General features: G+C 40.3%; 1 protein-coding gene and 1 long non-coding RNA gene across 4 annotated transcripts in view; one reads left to right on the forward strand and one right to left on the reverse strand.

Annotated features, from left to right (window-relative positions):
- The first annotated feature begins 239 nt into the window (after positions 1-239).
- On the forward strand, positions 240-3084 carry LOC141799699 (uncharacterized). Its single transcript, XR_012599251.1, has 3 exons — positions 240-323; positions 2211-2473; positions 2672-3084. It is a non-coding gene; the product is annotated as an uncharacterized LOC141799699 (long non-coding RNA).
- A 2462-nt stretch (positions 3085-5546) lies between these two features.
- nfatc2a (nuclear factor of activated T cells 2a) overlaps positions 5547-23265 on the reverse strand; it is a 31447-nt gene continuing 13728 nt past the window's right edge. For 2 of the 3 annotated variants that reach the window (XM_074682014.1, XM_074682012.1), the window contains exons 6-10: positions 21964-22104; positions 19174-19229; positions 18958-19090; positions 16989-17696; positions 5547-7274 (exon numbers count right to left, since the gene is read on the reverse strand). In XM_074682014.1, coding sequence (XP_074538115.1) covers positions 7219-7274; positions 16989-17696; positions 18958-19090; positions 19174-19229; positions 21964-22104 — 1094 coding nt within the window. In that variant the 3' untranslated portion in view covers positions 5547-7218. The remainder of the gene's footprint in view (positions 7275-16988; positions 17697-18957; positions 19091-19173; positions 19230-21963; positions 22105-23265) is intronic. The other variant, XM_074682013.1, reaches the window with a different exon arrangement.

The raw sequence follows: 23265 nt of genomic DNA on the forward strand, positions 1-23265 counted from the left end.
AAGGCAACAAACAAAGTGGAGGACAAAAAGATTTGATAATACACTAACTAAAAATAAAAAAAAAACTATTACCAGGGGGAGAAAAAAGAGCCACAGATGAGGAAAAAAATACCAAAAGCCCAACTTAACATGTCGAGACGAACTGACAGAAGGGAGGAAACTGAAGCCAAATGAACACAAGTGTGACGCCACAGGAGACACAGGTGAAACGAACGAGATCAGTCAAAGAGGCGGGAAACTCACGAGGGCAGGAAGTAGAACCCGGCTTCAGCAAACACAAACAGGTCTTATGCTAAATGGTTCACAGGAAACAAAGAAACAAGGTAAGAAATACATTCACCTTAAATTCACAAAGAGAGAAAATCTCAGACAGATTAAGCTAGCTGTGTTTCTGAAGTGACTGATTTGCAGAGTGGGTAGTTTTTACACTCGTGAAGTGCTTCTGTATTACATTGAGAGGTTGTTGTCTCCCTCTGCAGGCTGTTAAGAGAACTACAGCCCAGGTATAATCTTCTGCAAAAACAATAGAATAATTCTTTATTGACAGTAAACATTGGATAAGGAAATTAAAATGTGAATTTTTTAGCACTCTTTAGCCTAGTAAACAAATGAAACAAATGAATGCATGAATGGGTAAATGAATGAGTCATTTTATTTTGATCAGCAGCAGAAGCAGAAATCATCACAATCATTACAAAAAATAAAGAAATAAAATAAAATAGGCTGATTGTTAAACTACCTAAAGCAGAGCAGGTGCCAAATTGATTTCATTTCCTTCAGTCTGATAATCAAAACCAGACTTTGGAAAAACCTGAGAAATGCAGGAGCACAAGCTCCCATGTTAGCATAGATAAGAGGAAGAAACATGTGGCATTCAAATTTTTGCACCTCTGTACTTCAGGTCAAGCAGGATTAACATTAAATGCATTTTTTCTCAGTAAAACCTGTGTTTAACCTGTTTTTCTGGTTTTTATTGTCCCAAATCTTCTGCCAGAGGGAAAGTCTGTACAACACAGATTACAAATAGAGACGCAGAACTGCTCACAGTGTTTCTAGTTTTTTTCCTTATTAAAATAACAACAAAACAAAATCATTGGTTTTATTTAAACTTAATTGTAAAATGCACCACTAACTCCTCAACAGTCTCTGAAAGCAAGAGGTGTTGGCACTAAGATTTCCACTAGAGGGAGCTATTACACTAAATTCTGATCTGATCAACTTTTGGAAAAACTGAGCTGGATGTAAAATCTTTAACTGTGAGTTTCAAAACCTGGTACAAGATCAAAACAAATGGGAATAAAGCATTTTTGTATCACTTGGCTGTTTCAAGATAACTGTCATTAATGTTCATTTCTTGCATTGTTTATTGGCTCGGCCTCTGTGGGGTTTTTTGTTTGTGGCTTTGTTTTCTATAAAGTAGGAGTTGTTGAATTTTTTTTAAACAGTATTAAATCTCTGCAACCTTGAAACTTTTTAACTACAGTTCAAAGTTTGTTCATAGATAAAGGCAAGTCAACAAACACACAAACTGTTAGACAAAGAGACGTATCATAACATGACACTCATCAGACAATATTTAGACATCATATTCACATAAAAATAAGCTAAAATGCTTATTTAACAGAAATTTCTGCTTTCTAAACCTTACTGTAAAAAGTGACATGTTGTTATGATGAAGTGTAGCTGCACTCATGGGTAAACATAAAGACAGTACCATCATTCAAATATTACTGACTTCCTCTTTGGCTAATATTTTGATGCTGAGTCTCTCCATCTGTGCTTCACCTCATAAGTCCAAAGAGAGTGCGTACTTTAACATTCAGCACCTAAAGTCCAGGAAACTGACTCATGTCTGTGAGAAAATGATGCAGAGTTTTTAACAGTGTCTGAAAACGCACAAAGTCATCCTTCTTTCGCTCCCCACAAACAGCCTGTTGTGAGGTTGTGAGTCGCTCTGCAGCTGACCCCGTCACCGTTCATGTGCGATTTAGTTCAGCTGAAGCGTCCAGGTTAAAGGATGATCTGAGGCAGCGTTGTCTGTTCTGGATGTGATGAAATCTGAATTCTGGGATGTTACTTTGCTGAGCTGATGTTGTGGTCAGCTCTGTGTCCTCTGTGTCTCCATGAGCTCAGCCTTGTGTCTGACATGCTAAATGCTGAATGAAATGCCAAGCTCATCATGTATTTCATTCTTGTTTGATTTCTCACAGTAAATCTCTACACGGTCCGGATTCATGACACCATCGGACGCTAAAGGGCGAATGAGTCACCGCGGCATATCAGTCTGAGTGGGCTGTTTGAGACGGCTCATGCAGAGAAGCCCACGTGCTGCTTTTCTTTTTATTTTTTTCTTCACCCTTGATGATGTCATAACCAGAGACTTCCTGAACACAAGGTTCATTCACAGAGCCGTCCTGCCGACACGGGGACGAGGCACCAAACAAGCTGTGTCCATGGCAACTACAGCCTCCGGGTATGTGAGGCCCCTTCTTGTTGTTATTGGTGTTTGAGGGAAGGAAGGGGCTGGAGACGCTGTGTGTGTGTGCGTACTGAGAAGGACATGTGTTTATGTAAACGGCATTATAAGATCATTTCACAGGTGTAATTCAAATTATTTTGAAGTTACATAAATTGTAAAAAAAAAAAACATGCTGTCTGTCCTCTGGTTCAGGTCAGGACTGGAGCACCTGATGAGTCACCGTCTACTGTTGGTCCACTGGTTCCACTCAGTTTTCCCCTTTAACAGACGGCATGGGGAGGGACGAGACAACCCTAAGCTGTCTGTAATGCACACACTGATAGATTTTTCAGACAATATGTAGACGTTAACTCAGCAGAGTTTAAAAACATGCACATTTAATAGGTCCATGTCATGAGGCCCTCAGCTTTCATCTTACAATGTATTAATTATGTCACTTGTGTCATTTACATTTTCTGTCAAGGTCACCAACAAAACCAAAGTACATCCAGTCACGTCTCACTCAACACTTACAGCTGACATCTTTAAGTTGAAAAATTTATCATGATGTGAAAATGTAAGAAAAAAACACATTAGGGGACACAGGACAAGATTAAAGTTGTGAATTGGTGCAGAAAAGGTGAAAATTGGTACATAAAAATAGTTCAGGATAAATATTATTTGGGTAAAAAAAAGGTGTCTTCAGGCCAAAAAAGTCTGAATATGACAAAAAAAAATCCTTATAAAATCCAGATCTTGATCCTGCCGTAATACACTGCCTGGCCAAAAAAAGGTCACACACTCTGATATAGAATAGAATAGAATAGAATAGAATAGAATAGAATAGAATAGAATAGAATAGAATAGAACCTTTTTATCATTGTAACAAGTACAACAAAATTGAAGTCACAGCAGCAATCAGAAAACAAAAGTAAGAAAGTGTATAGAAAGTGCAAAAAGGTCCAAAAGAAAATAGATGCTGACAGCTTGTCCATCATTGTCCAGTTCAGCCAGCCTCCACCTCCACAGGGTCCAGGACTGAGCTTCTTCAGCAGTCTGTTCAGTCTCTGTCTCCTGGATCCTGTCTGCTCACAGCAGGTGATGTTCTTCCAATGTGGTGTTGGTGTCTGGTGTTAGTAGTGTTAGTAGTTAGACATGTCTGTGAATAGCATGATGCTACTCTGCCCTCTGGTATTCCCTCTGTTGCTTGGTTAGCATGGCTAGCTTGTCCATCTTATTGGAGATAGATCTTACGTTCCTAATAACGATGGATGGAAGGACAGGTCTATGTCGTCACTTCTAAGCTCACACCTGAGAACCAGCACGTCGTCCTCACCTCCTTCTTCTCACCTTGTGGGAAACATCGGGCCTTGCACCAGTTAGCATCGACATGCTACAGGCTGCTAACAGCTGATCTCATATGTAAACAATGCAGCTATGGTTACATGCAGGATCTCCAGACAAACACAGGAGAAAAAATAGTACAAATATCACTGAAGACAAAACCAGTTTGGTGTCTGTAACCAACAAATAAGCCATACAAAATAATGATCCACTCCAAATACAAAGATTACAAAAAAGAGACGAAAAAAATTACAAGAAACGGACCAAGAAGAGAGAGAGGCTGCAAAAGGCAGCCATAGCCAACAGGGCGGCGCCTAGTAACATGATATTTTGTCGGACCACCCTTAGCTTTGATTGGAGCAAGCATTCGCTGTGGCATTGTTTCGATAAGCTTCTGCATTGTCACAAGATTTATTTCCATCCAGTGTTGCGTTAATTTTCAACCAAGATCTTGCACTGATAATGGTGGAGACTGACCGCTGTCAGTCAGCAACCAGTGAGGCTAACAGGGAAAAACAATCAACAGAGTTTGCTGATTACGCAGCACCTAACACTGCAGAAAACTGACCACTTATCAGTGTTGGGTGTTTTCCAGTAACAGGTATTGTAATTAATTATGTTTTCTAACGTTACAGTGCCGTTTTTGATAGTGAAAGGAGGAGTTATTATGCCCTGATTTATAACAGCTGTTATCCAACCTGGCTCGCCCAGCCAGGTACAAGACAGGAGCTGCAAATAAAATGTGTTTTTTGTCTGAATGTCCTCCTCTGGAGGGGGAAGAGGGGTGACAGACACATAAGTAATGGTGATTTGAGTAGGAGTACAATTTCAAGGTAAGGTGGCGAGTTTGGAGTGGTCTGTTAAGTTACACCTGGCATACTCAGCATGGAAGTACGGGCATTACTTTAACATCAGTGATGTAAAAGGCAAGAAAATACACCAATACAACAAATATCCCCCATTGTTCATTGCACTGGGAAAATTTACCAATAAGTGGAGCTCGAAGCGTGCCAAACCCATCTTTGGCAGTGTTTTCCAGATGTAGAGCCTGTGCCAAGCAATTCAAAATGAACCCCCCTTTATTTCAGCTGTGCTGTTTGAGAACTAAAACCTCAGTTTCCCAGCATCCACATGAAACCATGAAATCTGTGTTTTTCAAAATCTTTGGCCAGAGTTTTCAGAAAAAAATGTTTTTAGTGAAGTAAAGCTGCAGATTCATGTGGCTGACAGACCTAAATGTATAAAAACATATGTGGTTTCCCAGACACTTAGCTACATGTGGACATGGCCTAAGTCCCAGAGCAAAACCTGCTCAAAATCATAATAAATACTTTTCCTTGTGACTAATTACATTTATGAAGGAGGAAAGTAACTAAAGTAACTATAACCAGTGACTTTTCTACAGTAATTTGCCCATAGATAACTGAGAAACCAGTGAGATTCAATTTCACAAGTCTGTAATGTTACCACATTTTTTTCTCTAATTTAATGAAATAAATAAATATTTTAGTAAAAAAAAAAAAGAACAGAAACAACGATGCTCATGATGAATATGGATATTATTTATTGCTACTTTAAAAGATACAAAAATATCAGAAAGACAGACACAGAGAAAAGTAGACTTAAAATAATATGAGACATCTATCAACACAGAGAATAAAAGATGACAGTATTATTAATCTTTTTCTCTGCAAAGGTTTTCTTTCAGATTAAAAAAATCATGACAAATGCATAACCAAAAAAAAATCTATGAGGAGACACTTAAGCTTAAAAGTCTCGTTAGATTTCCCTTCAGAGAGTTTTACATTAATTAAAACAGATAACAATGTAATAACTATAACATTATGTGTATTAAAAACATCAGAGACGGATGAAACATGATCCATTGTTTCTTTGTAGGTCGGAACAAAAGGACGGAGACACTTTGTTACATATATTTACAAGATTTGGGAGGAATTTGAAAATAGATTACATTCAATAAAATGTCAAATGCATTAACGCTGCACTGGCTCAATGAGAGTAATGTCTTATTTCCTATCAAATATAAACACGAAGACTCAGTCTTACGTTTAACTTCTGTCATTTGTCTTCTTCATTTGCAACCCTTTTTCTTTTCCAATGGCACTTTTTCTTCCAGTTAGTAAAAATTTAAATTATTACAAAAATATTTTTTTCATACTATGAGAGCACAGAAATCACACACACTCTTTTCCCTTTAATGCAAACACAGTGTATAATACACACGTGTGTTTGCACTTTTCAATGGCAAGTGTGGAGCTTCTGCATAGGCACATTTTTAGCTTTAAGTTTACTGATTGTCTTTAAAATTCAACTATACAAAATTACATTACACAACATACAGTATATGCTTTGGAATATTCTGTTATCACAATTTAAAGCATTACAAATATAGACATATTCTGATTAAAAATAAAAAAGAAAAGAAAGACCACCTTTAAATTTGAGTGTACAAAAATCTTCAGGTACATTTTTAAATAATTTTTGATGCAAGATTTGAATAACTGGAGTAAAGAAATCATCTAAAAAGGTAAACTCACGCTAACGCTGTAGCATCACAGGCAATATGAAGCATCTTTGGTTTTATTAGCTGGATATAATGCAAAGAAAATATATATTTTACGAATATAAAACACAACATTATTCACATGATTCAAATATTATATAAAAAAGTTATAACATGGACCTCCTGTTTTTTAAAAACAGTGCATATTAGGAGGTGTCACAATAGATTTTTGTGTAACGATTAAGGCAGTGTGCGCTTCACTTCATGGAGATAAATGCACTTTAAAATGAGATGATCAGGATGTTAGCTCAGGACGGTCTTTACATGTAAAACTGAAGACACACAGAAAAAAATACACACTTTTTGGCAAGAAAAAAGTAAAAAGGTGACAAACTTTTGGCTTAAAGCTGCAATAAGTTTATTTTCTCAACCTGTAAGGGGCTTTAAAAAGAAATATCCTGTATTTCAAACTGCTGTGTGCTACATCTACTCTTTTGTTTACAAATGTTTGTATTGCCTGGACAGTCAGAGTTATGTTTTGGGGACATTTTTATCCCTGATCCCTTTAGAAAGACTGAACTCCAATCAGTAAGTTTAAAAAACAAATAATAAGGCACCTCCTGTTTGAAACCTGTCGTGTTGATTTTGACGTGTTTAAAGAATCCTCCTGTTTGCTGAATGAAACCATTTATTATGGGACAACATCCAAAGCAAACAGCAGCCGGTAGCTGACGTTTCTATCTCTGTGGGTAAAGCAAATGAGGAAGAGAAGGTCTGATTGTTGGTGGATGTGCGTCACTTCTCTCGAAGGTTAAAGACTGCGTGAATGTCCGTCTGCGTGTGTGTCCAAGGGGAGGTGGGATATGTTGTCATTTCCTCTCGGCTCCCTCCTCTATGTCTGCCCTCTGGCCTGAACGCCGGTCAGGTCCTTTCTTATGATCTCATTCACTGTAAAGCAAAGAAACACACATCAGACAGAGGCAGGAAATATTCAAACCTTTCAAAATAAAATGCAAGAATCTTATTGTGAACTTTTTTGCAGCCAGCATTAAACGGACACTGCAGTTTGGCCTCATAAACTCAAGGCCAATGCATCCACCTGCCAGCCAAGTCAGCTGTGCCCTTAATGTGTGGCAGTTTTAGCTAAAACCATGAAAAGATAGCATCAAATAGCTGCTTAACCCTCAAACCACTGTGCAACCCACTTCCACCCAGTGCCTCCTTTAATGCTGTTTGTATTAACCCATAAAAGAGAAAGGAGACCTGCTCCACCTACTTCAGCTAAATTAAACTTATTGCATCAATTCTGTTTGTCGAAAGTAGTCATGACTGAAGTGAGTTAAAGAAAAACCACACAAGCCGGTTTTGTCTTAAAGTGATATGAGCCTATAGAAATGTTTTTTAATTAATTAATCTTTGATTCTGCTGTTAAAATAGGCACAGACTTGATCTCTAACAGGCTTTCCTGGCTTGTGAATCTGCTCACCTGTTTAATCCCAGAAATGCTCTGAACAGGTTGCTCTGCATCCAGCAGGAAAAAAAATGCTACCATGTTGTTACATCTCTTCAGATATTTCACACCATCTGTGTTGGAGTCTGTTGTTTATCTGAGAACCCAGCGCCTAGAAGCCAACTCTGTGTGTGTATGTGTGTGTGTGTATGTGTACACTGGCACTTGGAGACATTATAAGCTGGTGCCACTGCTTCCACTTTGCCTCGGGGAACTCATTAGGGTCGATGAGTAATGTAAGTATTTCGAAATGGGCCAAAAAAGCTTTTTGCCTGTAACTAAGTCATTAGAAGATTGTGTGTCTGTGATTTAGTTACCATGGTAGCGGGCCATACTGTGAGATTGAGTTTTCAACATAAGTGTTAAAATGTATGTTAAGTGAACATCAACATTACTGACTGAGATGGCGACTCAAAAAACATTGTTTTCAAATAAAATACTTTTCAAAACTGACGTTCTAATTTTATTCGACAGCTTTTCTTTAACTTTGACTTAATCTTGTTTCCAAAATAACTTGAAATAAACACCAAAAGATTCGAAAGATTTGGACATGTTAGCGGCCGATTAGCTTAGCTCTGCCAAACTCGAAACTGGACGATGGGCAAAAGGGTTCACTCAAATGCCTAGATGTTGCTTTAACCACGTCTCTTTGGTGACAAAACAAACAGCAAAACTTGGAGAACCAGTTTTTTAACTGACAAGTGAAAGTAGGCTCCTTCGGAGGAATTTTGGTAAGCCTATCTGGTTTAACCTTTTCCTATCTGTTTGCCAAACTTTGCTAGGCAAATTGGTTGCTAGCTGTATGCCTGGAATAAAGCGGCCAATAACAGCAGTGACAGGAAACTTCTCAACACTCTAACTCTTTGCAAGATGGCTTGAAAGTCAAACTATGCCATTAAAACCAAGACAAATAGTCTTCAAATATCTCAGTTTCAAAGAACCGAACAGGTTAGCTAACTTTAACCTTTAACCTTTAACAAGCACAGTGCTGCTTGAGCGTCAATTTGTTGCAGCAGCTCTTTCTTCGTTCCCCTTTTATTTATTTATTCAAGTTGTCTTTGGATTTCTGAGTTCATATCTACACTTTTATGACTCATTTGTTGGCTTTGGAAACCAAACTGGTAAGGGTTTGCAGTGGAGTTTTTCACATTTTTTGTTGTTCCTGTGTGTACAGATATCCTATGAGTGACCATGGTTACATTGTTTGCACAAGATATCAGCTGTCAGCAGCCCATAGCATGGCGATGCTAGCTGGTGCTAGGCTCGGTGTTCCCTGCAAGCTGAGGAGAAGGAGGTGAGAAGGAAGCAAAGATGACATGCTGGTGTTGCGGTGGATGCTAAAAAGAGAGGACATCGATCTGTTCTTCCATTGTTATGGGGAATGTAAGATCTATCTGTAATAAGTTGGTCAAGCTAACCCGGCTAAAGAAGGAATACCAGCAGAGTAGTATCATGCTATTAACAGAAATGGCTAATGGAGCTAACGCCAGATACAAATGCCACATTGATTGGAGAGTTGTGGTCAATCTGTTGTCTTTTTTTCTGTTGGACATTTTTGCACCATATCATTTCTTGTTTGCTGCTATGACTCCTGAATTTTCCTTCAGGGGTTAAAAAAAGCACATTCTATTCCAATCTATTCCATAAATGTTTTATTAAATGCAAGCGTTAAGTTGTTACAGCTGAAAGCAAATGACTCAGTGAATAAAAACAACCCCTACTTGAAATGATTACTCTAATAAATGTGATGTTTTATGATAAATGAAGTGTTCTAGATTTGAAATTGAGCAATCCAGCAGAAATTCCCTCCATATTACAAACTCTTCTTTGTCCATCTCTCTGTGTTTCTCTCGCTGCCTCTCTATCTGATCATTAACAGATGTGAAAGAGAAACATCCAACATAGTAACAGCCGCTCAACACTGAGCACATTTTATAGCCAGGGCAGCATCTAAGAGTCACAAAACTGCTGGAGCAGCCAAACTGGGTGCCGTGCTGTCGTCACAACGTCAGCGTCCCTGTTTATTTTAGTCTGTGGAGGAATCCCCTCTGACACCTAATGCCTTACAGAAACTTTCATCTCCCCGCTACTGCCACAGGGTTTTTCCTGAGCATAAAACCAGCTCAGAGAAGCAGCAGGAGCACCACAGCGGGGCAACATACAGAGGGGCTTTACTAGAGCTAATGAAGGGTTGGCACGGTGCGGCTATTTGAGGCTGAGTCTGGGGAACACTCAAGGTAGTCTGTTCAATAGGTGAGTGTCTGGCTCCTGAATTCTGCACCAATGAGCAGCTTTATTTACAGACACTGTACAGTAGCTGACTCAGTCTCACACACACCCATACACACACACATACACTGCCTGCTGCGAGCTAGGTTGTGTGTGTTTGCAAGTATTTGCATGCTAATATCACGTTTGTGTATGAAGGGTGTACAGTATGCTCATGTTTTTTTTATCATGACGGGAAAGACTCAGCGCTCATTGTAATTACAGCATGAAGCTGAAAACCAGAGCAGAAAGAGAAAGCAGTGAGTGGACTGACGGCTAACCGCTGCTCTAACCACATATCCGCTGTTGAACTGGTCATATTTTTAAGTATGGCTTCTGGTACTACTTTCACACCAGTGCATACAGAGTTATTTGTTGCTGCTACTGTTGCTCATCTCAAGACTGCATGATTCAACTAAAGTTACTGAAAGACTTTAACTATACACTCACCGGCCACTTTATTAGGTAGACCTTGCTAGTACCGGGTTGGACCCCCTTTTACCTTCAGAACTGCCTTAATCCTTGGTGGCATAGATTCAACAAGATACTGGAAACATTCCTCAGAGAGTTTGGTCCACATTGACATGATAGCATCACACGGTTGCTGCAGATTTGTTGGCTGAACATCCATGATGAGAATCTCCCGTTCCACCACATCCCAAAGGTGCTCTATTGGATTGAGATCTGGGGACTGTGGGGGACTTTTGAGTACAGGGAACTCATTGTCATGTTGAAGAAACCAGTCTGATGATTCCAGCTTTATGACATGGAGCGTTATCCTGCTGGAAGTAGCCATCAGAAGATGGGTACACTGTGCTCATAAAGGGATGGACATGGTCAGCAACAATACTCAGGTAGGCTGTGGACTTTAAACCATGCTCAGTTGGTACTAAGGGGCCCAAAGTGAGCCAAGAAAATATCCCCCACACCATCACACCACCACCAGCCTGAACCGTTGATACAAGGCAGGATGGATCCATGCTTTCATGTTGTTGACGCCAAATTCTGACCCTACCATCTGAATGTGGAGCAGAAATCCAGACTCATCAGACCAGGCAACGTTTTTCCAATCTTCTTTTGTCCAGTTTTGGTGTTGCTGTGTGAATTGTAGCCTCAGTTTCCTGTTCTTAGCTGACAGGAGGGTCACCCAGTGTGGTCTTCTGCTGCTGTAGCCCATCTGCCTCAAGGTTGGACGTGTTGTGTGTTCAGAGACGCTCTTCTGCAGACCTCGGTTGTAACCAGTGGTTATTTGAGTTACTGTTGCCTTTCTATCATCTCCAACCAGTCTGTCCATTCTCCTCTGACCTCTGGCATCAACAAGGTATTTTGACCCACAGAACTGCTGCTCACTGGATATTTTCTCTTTTTGGGACCATTGTCTGTAAACCCTAGAGATGGTTGTGGGTTAAGATCCCAGTAAATCAATGCCACGTCCAAAGTCCCTTAAATCACCTTTCTTCCCCATTCTGATGCTCGGTTTGCAGATTGTCTTCACCATGTCTACATGCCTAAATGCACTGAGTTGTTGCCATGTGATCGGCTGATAAGAACTTAGCATTAACGAGCAGTTGGTTAGGTGAGTCACTGAATCATCGCAACAATTTCTGAATGAATTATAAAAATTAAAAAAAATATTTGTATTTGGATTTTTGGATTTTTCTTGTCTAAAGTGTCTAAATAAAACGGAATGATGAGTTTCTTTTAAAGGATAACTTTCTAAGCAAACACACACAAACATATTAAATCCATTGGTTGACTGTCAAATAAACAGCAAAGTGTCTTCATGCTGTTGTCATGTGCTCATCGCTCTGCATACAGCCCAGTTTGTGTATTTGATCAAGCCTTCAAATGGGATGGAAGTGAGCTGAGACTAATGCGTGTCCACGGGGCTGTTGCTGTGTGCTTTATCTCTCCCGCCCTGATCTCTACCTGCTGGAACAATTCCACCTGCTCCACTGCCTCTGGGCTTTATTCCACACCCACTAAATCTGTCACTCTCTGTTTTGTAGGCCCTGCCAGTCGCCAGTCTTTCTCTATGTTGCTGAAAGTATGTGGCATGCAGAGCGAGCTGTGCCAAACTCCCCCGACCTTTGTGATGCAAAAGAAAAGGCAGGTTGCTACAGGTTTGAGTTTTTCGGTTGCAGACTGTGATCTGCAGACTTTGCCGGGGCATGGGAACTTGTGCGAGGGCTGTGGATGAAAACCCCTCTGTGTGGGAGGGACTATGAACCAAGAAGTGGTACAAATACACAAATACCTGACTTTCATTTAACACTTTTCTCAAAAGTTGACACAGTTCAGGCAGCTCAGAGATGTGACAGTTGTCAACCACAACACTGTGACGATACCAGGATGTGGCTTCACTTTGTTTCTCAGAGTGACTACAAACACTTTGAGATGAGTAATGTTGACAACCTGTCTTCAGTAGTAGCCCTGACTTAGACGACAGTTAGGTGGTCAGGATCAGACTTCAACACCTATGCTGGAGGAATCAGGGGATTTTTTGACCATGTTTATCTTCTCACCTTTTAAATGTTGGATTTCCCCTTTCTGTTATTTTTTTTATGATGTGGGCGGGTGGGTTACCTACTGTGGGAGTGGGAAGCGGGGGATACCATTTTTTAAGTGTGACAGTAAATCAAACCTACACTATATCAGAAAAACGTGCAAAGTGTGATAACACACAAATATTAAAGGATGCACACAAGCTTTACCTCACAGTGTCTGTTCTCCATGTTTGACACGATATCTGTGTTTGGGGCATTTTACCCCCCCGAGTACAAAACTGATCCAGAGAGAGAGTTGTCTAACCTTTATATTTTTACAATTAAAGGGGCTGTGAGGAGTTTGAAAGTGATCTTGAAAAAGTCTCTTCTCTTGATAAACGTCTGATCGTAATCCACACTTTAAAATGACATTATCAGTACCAATATTGCTGGTTACAGGTCATTTTAAATTGATACTTCTTAGCTTCCAGATCGGGTCAACCAGGACCAGATTGATTTACATCACTTCTAGTTCTCTATAACACCACACCACCTGACAAAGTTTAGTAGGAAAAAGAGATAAAACACAGAGATCTGTGTTTTTCTCTGCTAAAAACTTTTTCTGTGATAAATTCTGTAGTGATGTTGGAAACTGAGCCTCACTGTCAGACAGAAAAAGGACAGAAGAGCAGAAGAAAGCTAAACGGGAAGGTGATACAGCCGGAGCTAAAGGCTAATTAGCCTGACATGCAGAGCACCTGAATCCTTTATATTCAATGATTATTAAACACAACCCCATGACTGGCTCACAAACTCGGAGGAGCTGCCAAGATCATTTTCGCGCGTTTGGTATTCATCGGGATGTTTACGCCATTCTTTTTTTTTTCCACTGACCATGGCAATAGCCAATTAGAGAGAGAGAGACGCCTACAAGGGACTTGAAATAATCAGAAGTTATCATAATGGCCCCTTCGCTGTCCACTTTTAAAACACGTCTTAAAACCCATTTTTATTCTTTGGCTTTTAACTCCAGCGAGACTTAGTTTCTTTGCCTGGTCTTATTCTCTTTTATTTTCTTTTATTCCCTTTTACTTGCTTTTTATTTGCTTTTTATTGTTTTTGCAATGTTTTTCTTTTATTTTTCTGTTTTTACTTATCTGTTTTTTATCATTTCATTTGATCTACCTGTACAGCACTTTGTCTACAGCTGTGGTTGTTTTTAAAAATGCTCTATAAATAAAGCTGGTATGGTATGGTATGGTATGGTATAATCAAAAATGGCCTCCGCATTAAGTATTTCAGGTGTAGTCTTCATTTTGTGCTTTTGTTTACATTCGCTCTCTTGTGAAATGAAGTAATATTAGTGATGTGTGCCGAATAAGGTACTTTTATAGGTACTGACCAAATACCGCCTCACGTAAAATCAAAAAGTACCATGTTTAGCACCTAAATGCATCCTTGAGACTGTGAGAGAGAGGAAGAGTAGGCGATTTTCCATGCTGGACAGAAACACAGCATTGCAAGGTTATATATTAAAGAATAAATATGTTAAATTGAAATTTTTTTATACTTTATTATTAAACAAATTAATGTTTTTTACCACATGAACAAAAAAAGTACAGAAAATTGGTGCCGTTTAGTACCGCTACCGATTGCCAGGTACCGGGCATGGGTACTGTATCATTTCAAAGGTAAAAGGTATCCATCCTTACGTAAGATCACATGGTGTGTCTCGCTCTCTTGTCCACAGGGTTTCTACAGCTCAAGGTAAGCTAAATTTAAGACTTTTTAAGACTTTTTTAATGACGATGGGAATCAAATTTAAAAACAAGTCAACAATGAGCCTAAATTGAAACAAACAAAACTAACAAGCAAAAACACCACATGAATTACCTGGGTTAGAGGCAATTTTAACCTAATGTTTATTTTACATAAAACATCACTTTTTACCTTTTTTAACCCCATTTTTACAACTTAATGCCTATTTCGCCCCCATTCGTCTTTTTTGGCCACTGTTGCAACCATTTTTGGATTTTTTTTTTGCATGGTTTTTAAAATTTAAGTTCAAATTTAATTCTCAATTTTGCTGCCATAATCAATTTTCCAAAGCCATTTTTGGTTTTTTTTTGCCAATTTTTGCTCATTTTTTCTCTCTCTCCAGGCACCCTAGGTAGAACCAAGACATGCGTCTGCTTTAAAAGTTCCTGGTGCAACCACATCACCGTTTTTGTTAGTTCCGCTATTGTGATTACTTGATGTTACCACGAAAGTAAATGAGGAAATTGTTTAGAAAAATAGATAAATGTTACTAATTTTTTTTTTTTTACTTCAAACGAACATAAATCTTACCAATGTGTTCAAATTTTTGAGACTTTTGAAATTTGGATTTAAGACTTTTTAATGCGAATTCAGGCCTTATTTTTAGAATTATGAATTCAATGCCTTTTAAGACTTTTCAAGGATCCGCGGGAACCCTGTGTCCAATGATCTTGATGAGACGCTGTATTGTGAGTCGGTCAGTATTTTCAAATCTTGTAGTTGTAGTAGTGTGTGTGTAAGTGTTTAAGATTTACAAGAAGATAAACAGTGAGGATTCTCCGTTTGTCTGTGATACAACCTGATTTCAGAATATTTTAAGATTTAAAATCCTGTGACATGAGCCAGGCTTAAATACTGCCAAAATATACCAGGTAGTTCAAGGGACTCAAGAAGGAAAACCCCAGCTAATTGTACATTTTTGGGTTCCTTGGTTCCTGTTCTGGGTCAACATGTGGCCTGGGTTTTAGTGAACAAGCAAGAAGACCACCCAACAGCATCATGATTTGTGCTTTGTTTTGAACTCCTTTCTCTGTAAGTTCTCTACACTTCAACATTTTGAACAGGAGTGAGGAATTTCAAACCTAATTCATGTTTTTTATCCTCAAATTTGAGCGAGAATAAAAGCTAACATTTTAATGAAAAAGCTTGCATACACTGGGAGATGATAATCATTTTTTTCAAAAAGCAAAGGTAATATGTTTTTGGGATAAAGAGTGATTTGAACAAAGCAGCAGGAGCATCTTGTGAAGCTGACTTGCTGACATCTCTTTAAGATGATGGGCTCGGTTTTCATTGGGCCTTCAGCTCCTTGTTAATTCATCCCTGTTGCTGTTTACTGCGGAGGGAAACCCTGCAAGACCCATCCAAAAAACACAAATACCACTGCTGGCTTTTTTCATCGTTTCATTTTTTCCACTGAAATACACGCACACGCACACACGGACACACACAGCCCCTTCCCTTTTCCTGCGAACTGCCCTCCGCCCTCCACCCTCCCTGCTATCTTTCAGGGATCAGGCTGGGTTTCTGGAGGAGAGCAGCTGCAGATAGGAATTTCTTGTGCCAGATTGGCAGAATCCCGCGGTCGGAAAAAAAGCTAATCCTCTGGTGGGTTCCCCCGCTGAATCGAGGGGCATAAGGCCAAGGAGAAGTCGCGGCCAACTATAACAAACAAAGAGGCTTTCCCCAGCTCTCCCAGGCAGCCCGTTCCACTGTTTGACAATGGTTGCCATGGAAGTTGTTTTTCACTTCATAACAGTGTCAACATGTCCGGGCGGTCAGGAGAGTGACACTTTTTCTACCTCCCTCTCTGCCTTTAAAGCATGGGAGAAAAAAAATGTGTATCCTGATGTGTGTCGGTGCCAGACGAACCCCTGTGACCGAAACATGAAGACAGCCCTCACGCAGGCGCTACAGCTCACCTCAAACAATAAAGTCACAGCATTGTTTGAGTTTTTAAAACCTTTAACTCCAAAGTAAAGACGTCCAGCCTCCTGCCCGCTGCTGGATGTGGCCTGACATTAATTCTGTCAGAGGCTAATGGGGTTGACAAGCATAAGTATAAACACATGAGTCATAATCCTCTGTTATTTCCACCTTGAGTGGAACATAACTACACCTCCTGAGAGGATTGTTTTAACAGTGTGAGCACGGTCTGCTGGCTTTGTTCTGCGGGATACTAAAGCACATAGATCAAATCGTGTGTGTGTGTGTGAAGGAGATTGTGGAGATATTGTAAATATCCTTAAATTGTTCTGAGCCGTATCTCTGTTTGCGAGGCTTATCATCCATCTACTTCAAAGATAGGAATAGCTTATATCCATCACTTGTTTTCCTGTCATCCTTCACCTCACTGACAGAGACACCAGGGTAGGACGCTAAACCACATTCCCAGAGTCATTAGGATGAAAAAATAAGCTTTTAACTGATTTATAAAGGCTGTCTGGATCTCAATGATTGAGAAAAAAACTGCTCCGTAACAAATATGTTCACCAACTTTCATCCACCTCATGTCGTGTTTGAAAACGACGTCTAACACAAGCTCTCCCACACACACAGAGTATGAAAGCATGAACTTACACTCACCATCATCTAGGTAGGCCTGGTCCAAGTTCTCCTCCTTCACCGTCACCCTCCTCTGTCCGTCTCCTGCAGCCTCCATCTGCCCCTCACCCTGTGGTGCCCGTCCTTTCTGCGGCCCTTTCTGCACATATGGCTGCTGCTGGATCACAGTGGGATAGTGCTGAGGACTGACCGCCGTCTGAGCCTGAGGCGGCGTGGGCGAGTGGGCGGTAGCTGCTTGTGGGGAGTAACCATCGCAGTAGATGATCGGCTGGCTGTCCGGCTGCGGAGGAGGCAGGGTGTGGGCGTCTCCTGCCCGGAGAAGGTGGTGGTTGGTTGGGGAGAACTGGATGATCGACGGGTGCTGGCCAGAGCCGATGGGACCTCCGGGCTGAGCTGGGGAGCCTGTGTGGACCAGGACGGATCGGTGAGGATCGGGCATCATCCCTCCAGGCTGCTGATAAAGGCTCGTACTGCTGCTTAAACCCTTCCCCCCGCGGGAGTACACGATGGTGGGGCTCTGCTGCTGGAAGCGGGCGTCCTGGTTCGGCAGGCTGGAGCTGAGGCGCTGGCAGGAGGACATGCCTGAGACGAGGCCGTTGTCTGGATGAAGGATGTTGCGGGGATGGTGGTAGTAAGAATGAGGGGACAAGCCCAGGATCTGAGGCATAGCAAATCCCATGTGGTCATCGTACTCATCTAGAGGCTCAGTCTTTATGGATGGAGCTGTGAGAGGGATAAACATCAAAGAGGGTTTGTTAATAATCTGAGAGGAAGCAGCAAAGTCAGGCATGGTGAGCATCCTGTAACAACCTGCTTCTGTTTCTTACACAAATACTTATTGAAAAAACAGATAACGTTAAAACAAATATTTGATCATTAACATGCAAAAAGTTACATTTGATGGTTTGTCTCTGGTTTGAGAGCTCCCTGCCCATCCATGTGAATACTTGGAATGCAAAAGCATGATGCAGGGAGAGCACACTTATCCTCTTTTTCAAATGCATATATGAAAAACCAAGGCAGAGCACACCACCACTTTCACCACATGCAAAAATATGTCAGGGCGGGCAGAGCACATGTCTTCTGTTTTCCATATGTGTATAAAAAAGCAAAAGCAGGAAACTACACCTCTCTTCATTTTCATATAGATACATGAAAAGTTAAAGCGGGGAGAGCACACCTCCCTACTCTTTTATAAAAATACGTAAAAAGAACAAGACAGGATGAGCACACTATACTCTTAAATTTCATATGTGTGCATGGACAGCCAAGAGCACACAGCTCCTTACTTTCAAAAGCATACTTTAAATACCAAGGAAGGAAGAGCACACCTCTTCTCTCTTTCATTTGCATAACTCTAAGCCAAATGAAGGGACGGCATACTTCTTCCCTTCCTTTTTGTATGCATATATGAAAAGCCAAGGTAGACAGAGCACACCTCTTCCCTTTATCATATGTGAAAATGGAAGCCAGGGCAGGGAGAGCACACCTCCACTCTTTCATCTGCCTTGATGAAAAGCCAAGGCAGGATGAGCACACTACTCTTACCTTTCATATGCATGCACGGAAAGCCAAGGCAGGGAGGGCACACAGCTCCTTGCTTTTAGAAGCATGCCTTGAATGCCAAGGAAGGGAGGGCACACCTCTTCTTTCCTTTTTATATGCATATATGAAAAGCCACGGTAGGGAGAGCAGAACTCTTCCCTTTTTCCCTTTATTATATGTAAAAATGGAAGGCCAAGGCTGGGAGAGAACACCATCCCTCTCTTTTCAATGTACATACATGAAAATCTAAGGCAGAACTTCTGTCCTCTCTTTAGTTGCATAAAAAGCAAAAGCAGGGAGAGCACACCACTCCTCTTACATACATATTCATAAAAGGCCAAGGCTACGTCTTCTTTGACAACATTAATTAACTTGATGTAGCATTTGAATGCCATTAAGTGTAACAGTCATACTAAATGAAGGCAGAGCATCATCTTACAGGCCAGCTGTGTGTAGGTGAAGTGCTGGGGCTGGCTGCGCTTCCTCTTGCCGTTGATGACATAGAAGTTCACTTTGACGGGATGACAGGCGGACGTGTCTCTGTAGGGTGGCACCTCCACAAACAGCATACTCTGTAAGACACAGCTTCTTGTTGTTATACACTGCAGATCTTCTTTATTAACAAGATCCTCACATTAGGGTTTGATATACATACTGGCTGGCTTTTATCTTTGTCCACTGTTGCCTCCATCTCCCAGATTTGCTGCCCATCTAAAAGGAAGAGGAAACAAAAAAGACCAAACCTTTAACAATCTTTGTATTTACTCAGCAGTAAGTAAGTGAGGTGGATTGTTTCAAGATGTACTGCACAGCGGGGTGACGCTGGAAGATCTGACCTTGCAAATCTGAAAAATGCTGAATCTAAACAAATCTAGAAATCTAATTGATTTTATTGTTCTGTTTTATTTCAGAGGTTAGAATGCAGCTACTCTGAAACTGTATGGGCATATGCATCGCCTTTGAGGCTTGTAGATAATATCTCTGTTAAAACCACTTCCTGTGGCACAGCTAAACATATCTGAAGGATAAAATGATCTGAAGTTTAACACCAACCCATCCTATTATCATCCATAAATCAGACTAGATGCTCGTCTGCTTTTTAAAACTGACAGGAGTTGAACTCCAGCAGACGTGATGAGAACTTAAAGTGTTTTCACCAACTCCACGTCTGAAACGATTACAGTTTCTGTTACATCACACTTCATCAGATCACATCTGAGCTGTCGTCCAGGTGAAGAATTACAAAACCAAATGGGTTAGTGGATGTGAACTCCGTGTGCTCCAACACATGATCCAACATGAGCTGCAGTGAGCTCTGTTTGGATGTTGCTGTAGGTGGGAAACCCTCTGTCAAAGTGCTAAATTACAAACACATGGCTTAAATGAGTCAGCAGGAGGAAGGGGGATTCCACTCATGTTGCCAGATTTTCTCCTTTTTTTCTTAAACTTCACTTTTATGATCAACTCCCTCCACTTCTTACAAAACGTGATGACTACTGCTTTCTTGGCTCGGAGTGTTTGTTTGCAGGGATACCCCGACTCTTGTTCTCCCTCAGGGGATTATTGTGTAAGAAGGTGGAAAAAGAAGGGAGGAATGAGTAGGAGAAGAAGCCAGAGCAGGCTCGAGTTGGCTGGGAAAAGCGTTCCTCTCCTCCGTACAACCCTCCAAGTCCTGGGGAGCAGCTGTCCCCGGTTCAGAGGGATTTCACAGCTGCACTGCTCCAGAACTTTGTGTCATACAGAAACTCAAAAACCATAGCAATTCTGCCTTGTAAGATTTCTTTTTCCATCTCCGTCTTACTATCCATTACTGAGCTGTGTCGTAACACAGCGGCAGGGAACCCCGCCGCAGAAAAAAAAAAAAAAAGGAAAGAAGCCGGGGCGTGCGGGTCCAAGTTTTAGTCGAAGCAGCCTGTGGAGTTCCAACATTTAAGAAGCCAAAAAGCTCTTTTCTCAGACAGAAGTGGAGTCAGTGAGTCACATTATCAGACAAGCATTTGAACACAACTGTCCACACAGCAGAAGCTTCGAGTCAAAGTTTTATAACAGGTCTTGGATTTTAGTCCAAAACCTCACTTATAAATTAAATGAATGAAGGCTGCAAATGACCTTTGACCCCCAAAATACACCATACCAAATCACAACTCTAAGAAACCCAAGTAGTTGTGTATTAAATTCTCACAGGATTGTGTTTTTCAGTCAAAGGTCGCTACTTTACCTCTAAAGGTTTGACATTTACTCTTTTAATTTCAATCCTTTCAGCCTTTTTAACCCTTTAACTTTCACTTTTTAAATGCAAGGGATATGGAGCCTATTTATTTTTCAACCTTTTAAAATTCAGAAAAGTCATTTCAAGCACTGGAGATGACCCAATCAGATTTTACTTATTTTATCATATTTAAAATTAGATATAGTGGCTCAAAAAATTATTTTACTAAGCAGTTGAGCAGCAGGTTGGAGGGTTTAAATTCACTGTGCAGTACCAAAAGTAGAAGACGGATGGTTTGGAGATCTACTTCCTGCCTAATTGCTGGTAAATTTGCACCCAAAATGGCAAAAAAAGGAAAACTATTATTAAAAAAATACTTCAATGAAGAACAAAATACCAAAACCACAACCAAATTATCACATAAGTCTTTGTTTCAGTTAATATTGTGGGCAGTTTGCAGGGACAGCCGCCACTTTTGTAGTTTTCGTTGACTTTTTTCTTTTCTTCAAAGAAGCACATAAAGACATTCAGTTGTTCAAATTTTTGTAAGCTTACAAAATTCTGGCTCATTATTTTGACTCAAAGATTAAATTAGGCTGATTCCTTCAATGGATCCTTCAGACATCACTTGAGTAAAAGTAGAGATATGCATTTGTCATCCATGGAGGGACTTCTGCACTTGTTTTTTGCCATAATTCAAAAAGAAAAAAGGAAATACCAACTCTAGTTTTTTTTTTTTTTTTTTGCTTTTTTTTCAAACATTTTTAGAAAGAGGAACTGTACTTCTCAGCTTGGATGAACATTAAAAGCAATTCTGTCAACAAATGTCAGTCAGAGGCATCACCTCCTTTCATTTGACCTCCAGAGCTGTGACTCACATCACAAAGGACTCCTCGCCTGAGAGCTGATAAAACATCATGGAACTCAGAAAGGACAAAAAGGGCAAAAGGAAGTGAGGCCGCAGTGTTATCGTCAGTATCATGCAAATATCTCCTGCAGCTCGCTCCAAACAATGACTGTGGTGACATGCAAGGGCATGAATGTGTTAAACAGACATATAGCTTATGAGTCATTAGTTAACGCTTGTGCTTTTGACCTCACTGTGACACTGAGCTGTGTAAAAGCAGAACTAACACATTCAAGGTATCAAGGAATCTTTTTCAGGGCAGTATAGATCCAAAAGTCCTTAAAAGAAATGTGTTTATGGGATGATATGATGTGACGTCAAACACTCACCCTGGGTTTTCTCCATAAAAATGACTTTGGAATCTGAGCTGAAGTTCTGCCCGGTCAGGATCATCTGCTGGCCTCCCAGAACTGAGCAGCTGTCCATGTCCTGCTTCTCCACCATGGGAAGCTCGTGTGCTGATCGCTGGGCTGCAGGGACACACACAGAGGTGTTGTGTGACATTTACTCTCTGTGTGCAGACACACACACAAGTCAAACACACACACATTAATGATGTATATGAAGCAGAGCAGTCACAATATGGGCAATAATAATGCATGTTGTTTGTGGCAGTCTGTGGAATGTCCTTCTCAGTTTGTTACAATTTATAAAACCAACTGAGGAGGAAGTTCTCAAGTCAAAGGCAAGTTTCCCACAAAAAAACAATAAAGTGCATATTATTAAATCCTTTGTATCCTTTGTATCCTTTCATATGTAATCAAATGGTATCATGCCGTACCCTTTTATAGCATATCACATCAAAATGTACGGTGACATATCATATTGTTGTGCCATGCTACATCCTTTCATATTATATCGTATCATATCTTGTCCTTTGAAGAGTATTGAAGGGTCAGTGAGCGAAATACCCGGCCATTGATGTTTCTTGTCATGGTTGTGACATTTTTTTTCCTGACTCTCTGTCCACTTTAAGTGCACTAGTCTGTGTGTGTGTGGGTGCACACCCATGCACTCTGTACAAGACCACTGATAGGACACCAGTGATTCCCACATGTGCAGGTGTGCGCTCACACTGCAGGATATCATGTCTTATTCTTTCTTGTCGTATTATATCATATGGTATCTTATCCTGTCTTGTTGTATTGGCACGTTATTTCTTCTACTGTTTTGTACCCTATCATATGGCATCCTATGATATTCAACTTTTCCCCTGGTTTCATATCCAATCTTATTGTATTTTGTATTTTACTGTATCCTACTGAATTGCATTGTATCATATCTTATCCTCTGTCCTATAAATCCTTGTTTGTGTTGTACATTGCTTTGAACAAAAATGTCTGCTAAATGAAAAAGTAGAATTGTCACAGAATTATCCTGTTGTGTTGGGGTGTTATTGCATGGTAAAATTGCATTGTATCATATCCTATCCTATCCTATCCTATCCTATCCTATTGTATCTTATCATACCATACTGTATTGTATCGTATCATATTGTATCATATAATATTGTATCGTACCGTATCGTATCATATTGTATCGTACCATCTTGTATCAAATTGTATCATATCATATTGTATTGTACCATATTGTATCGTTCCATATTGTATCATACTGTATTGTCTCGTATC

Source organism: Halichoeres trimaculatus, unplaced genomic scaffold (genome assembly GCF_033239565.1).
Source record: "Halichoeres trimaculatus isolate MK-OKI-2021-1 unplaced genomic scaffold, fHalTri1.1 fHalTri1_scaffold_11, whole genome shotgun sequence".
Lineage (NCBI taxonomy): Eukaryota > Metazoa > Chordata > Actinopteri > Labriformes > Labridae > Halichoeres > Halichoeres trimaculatus.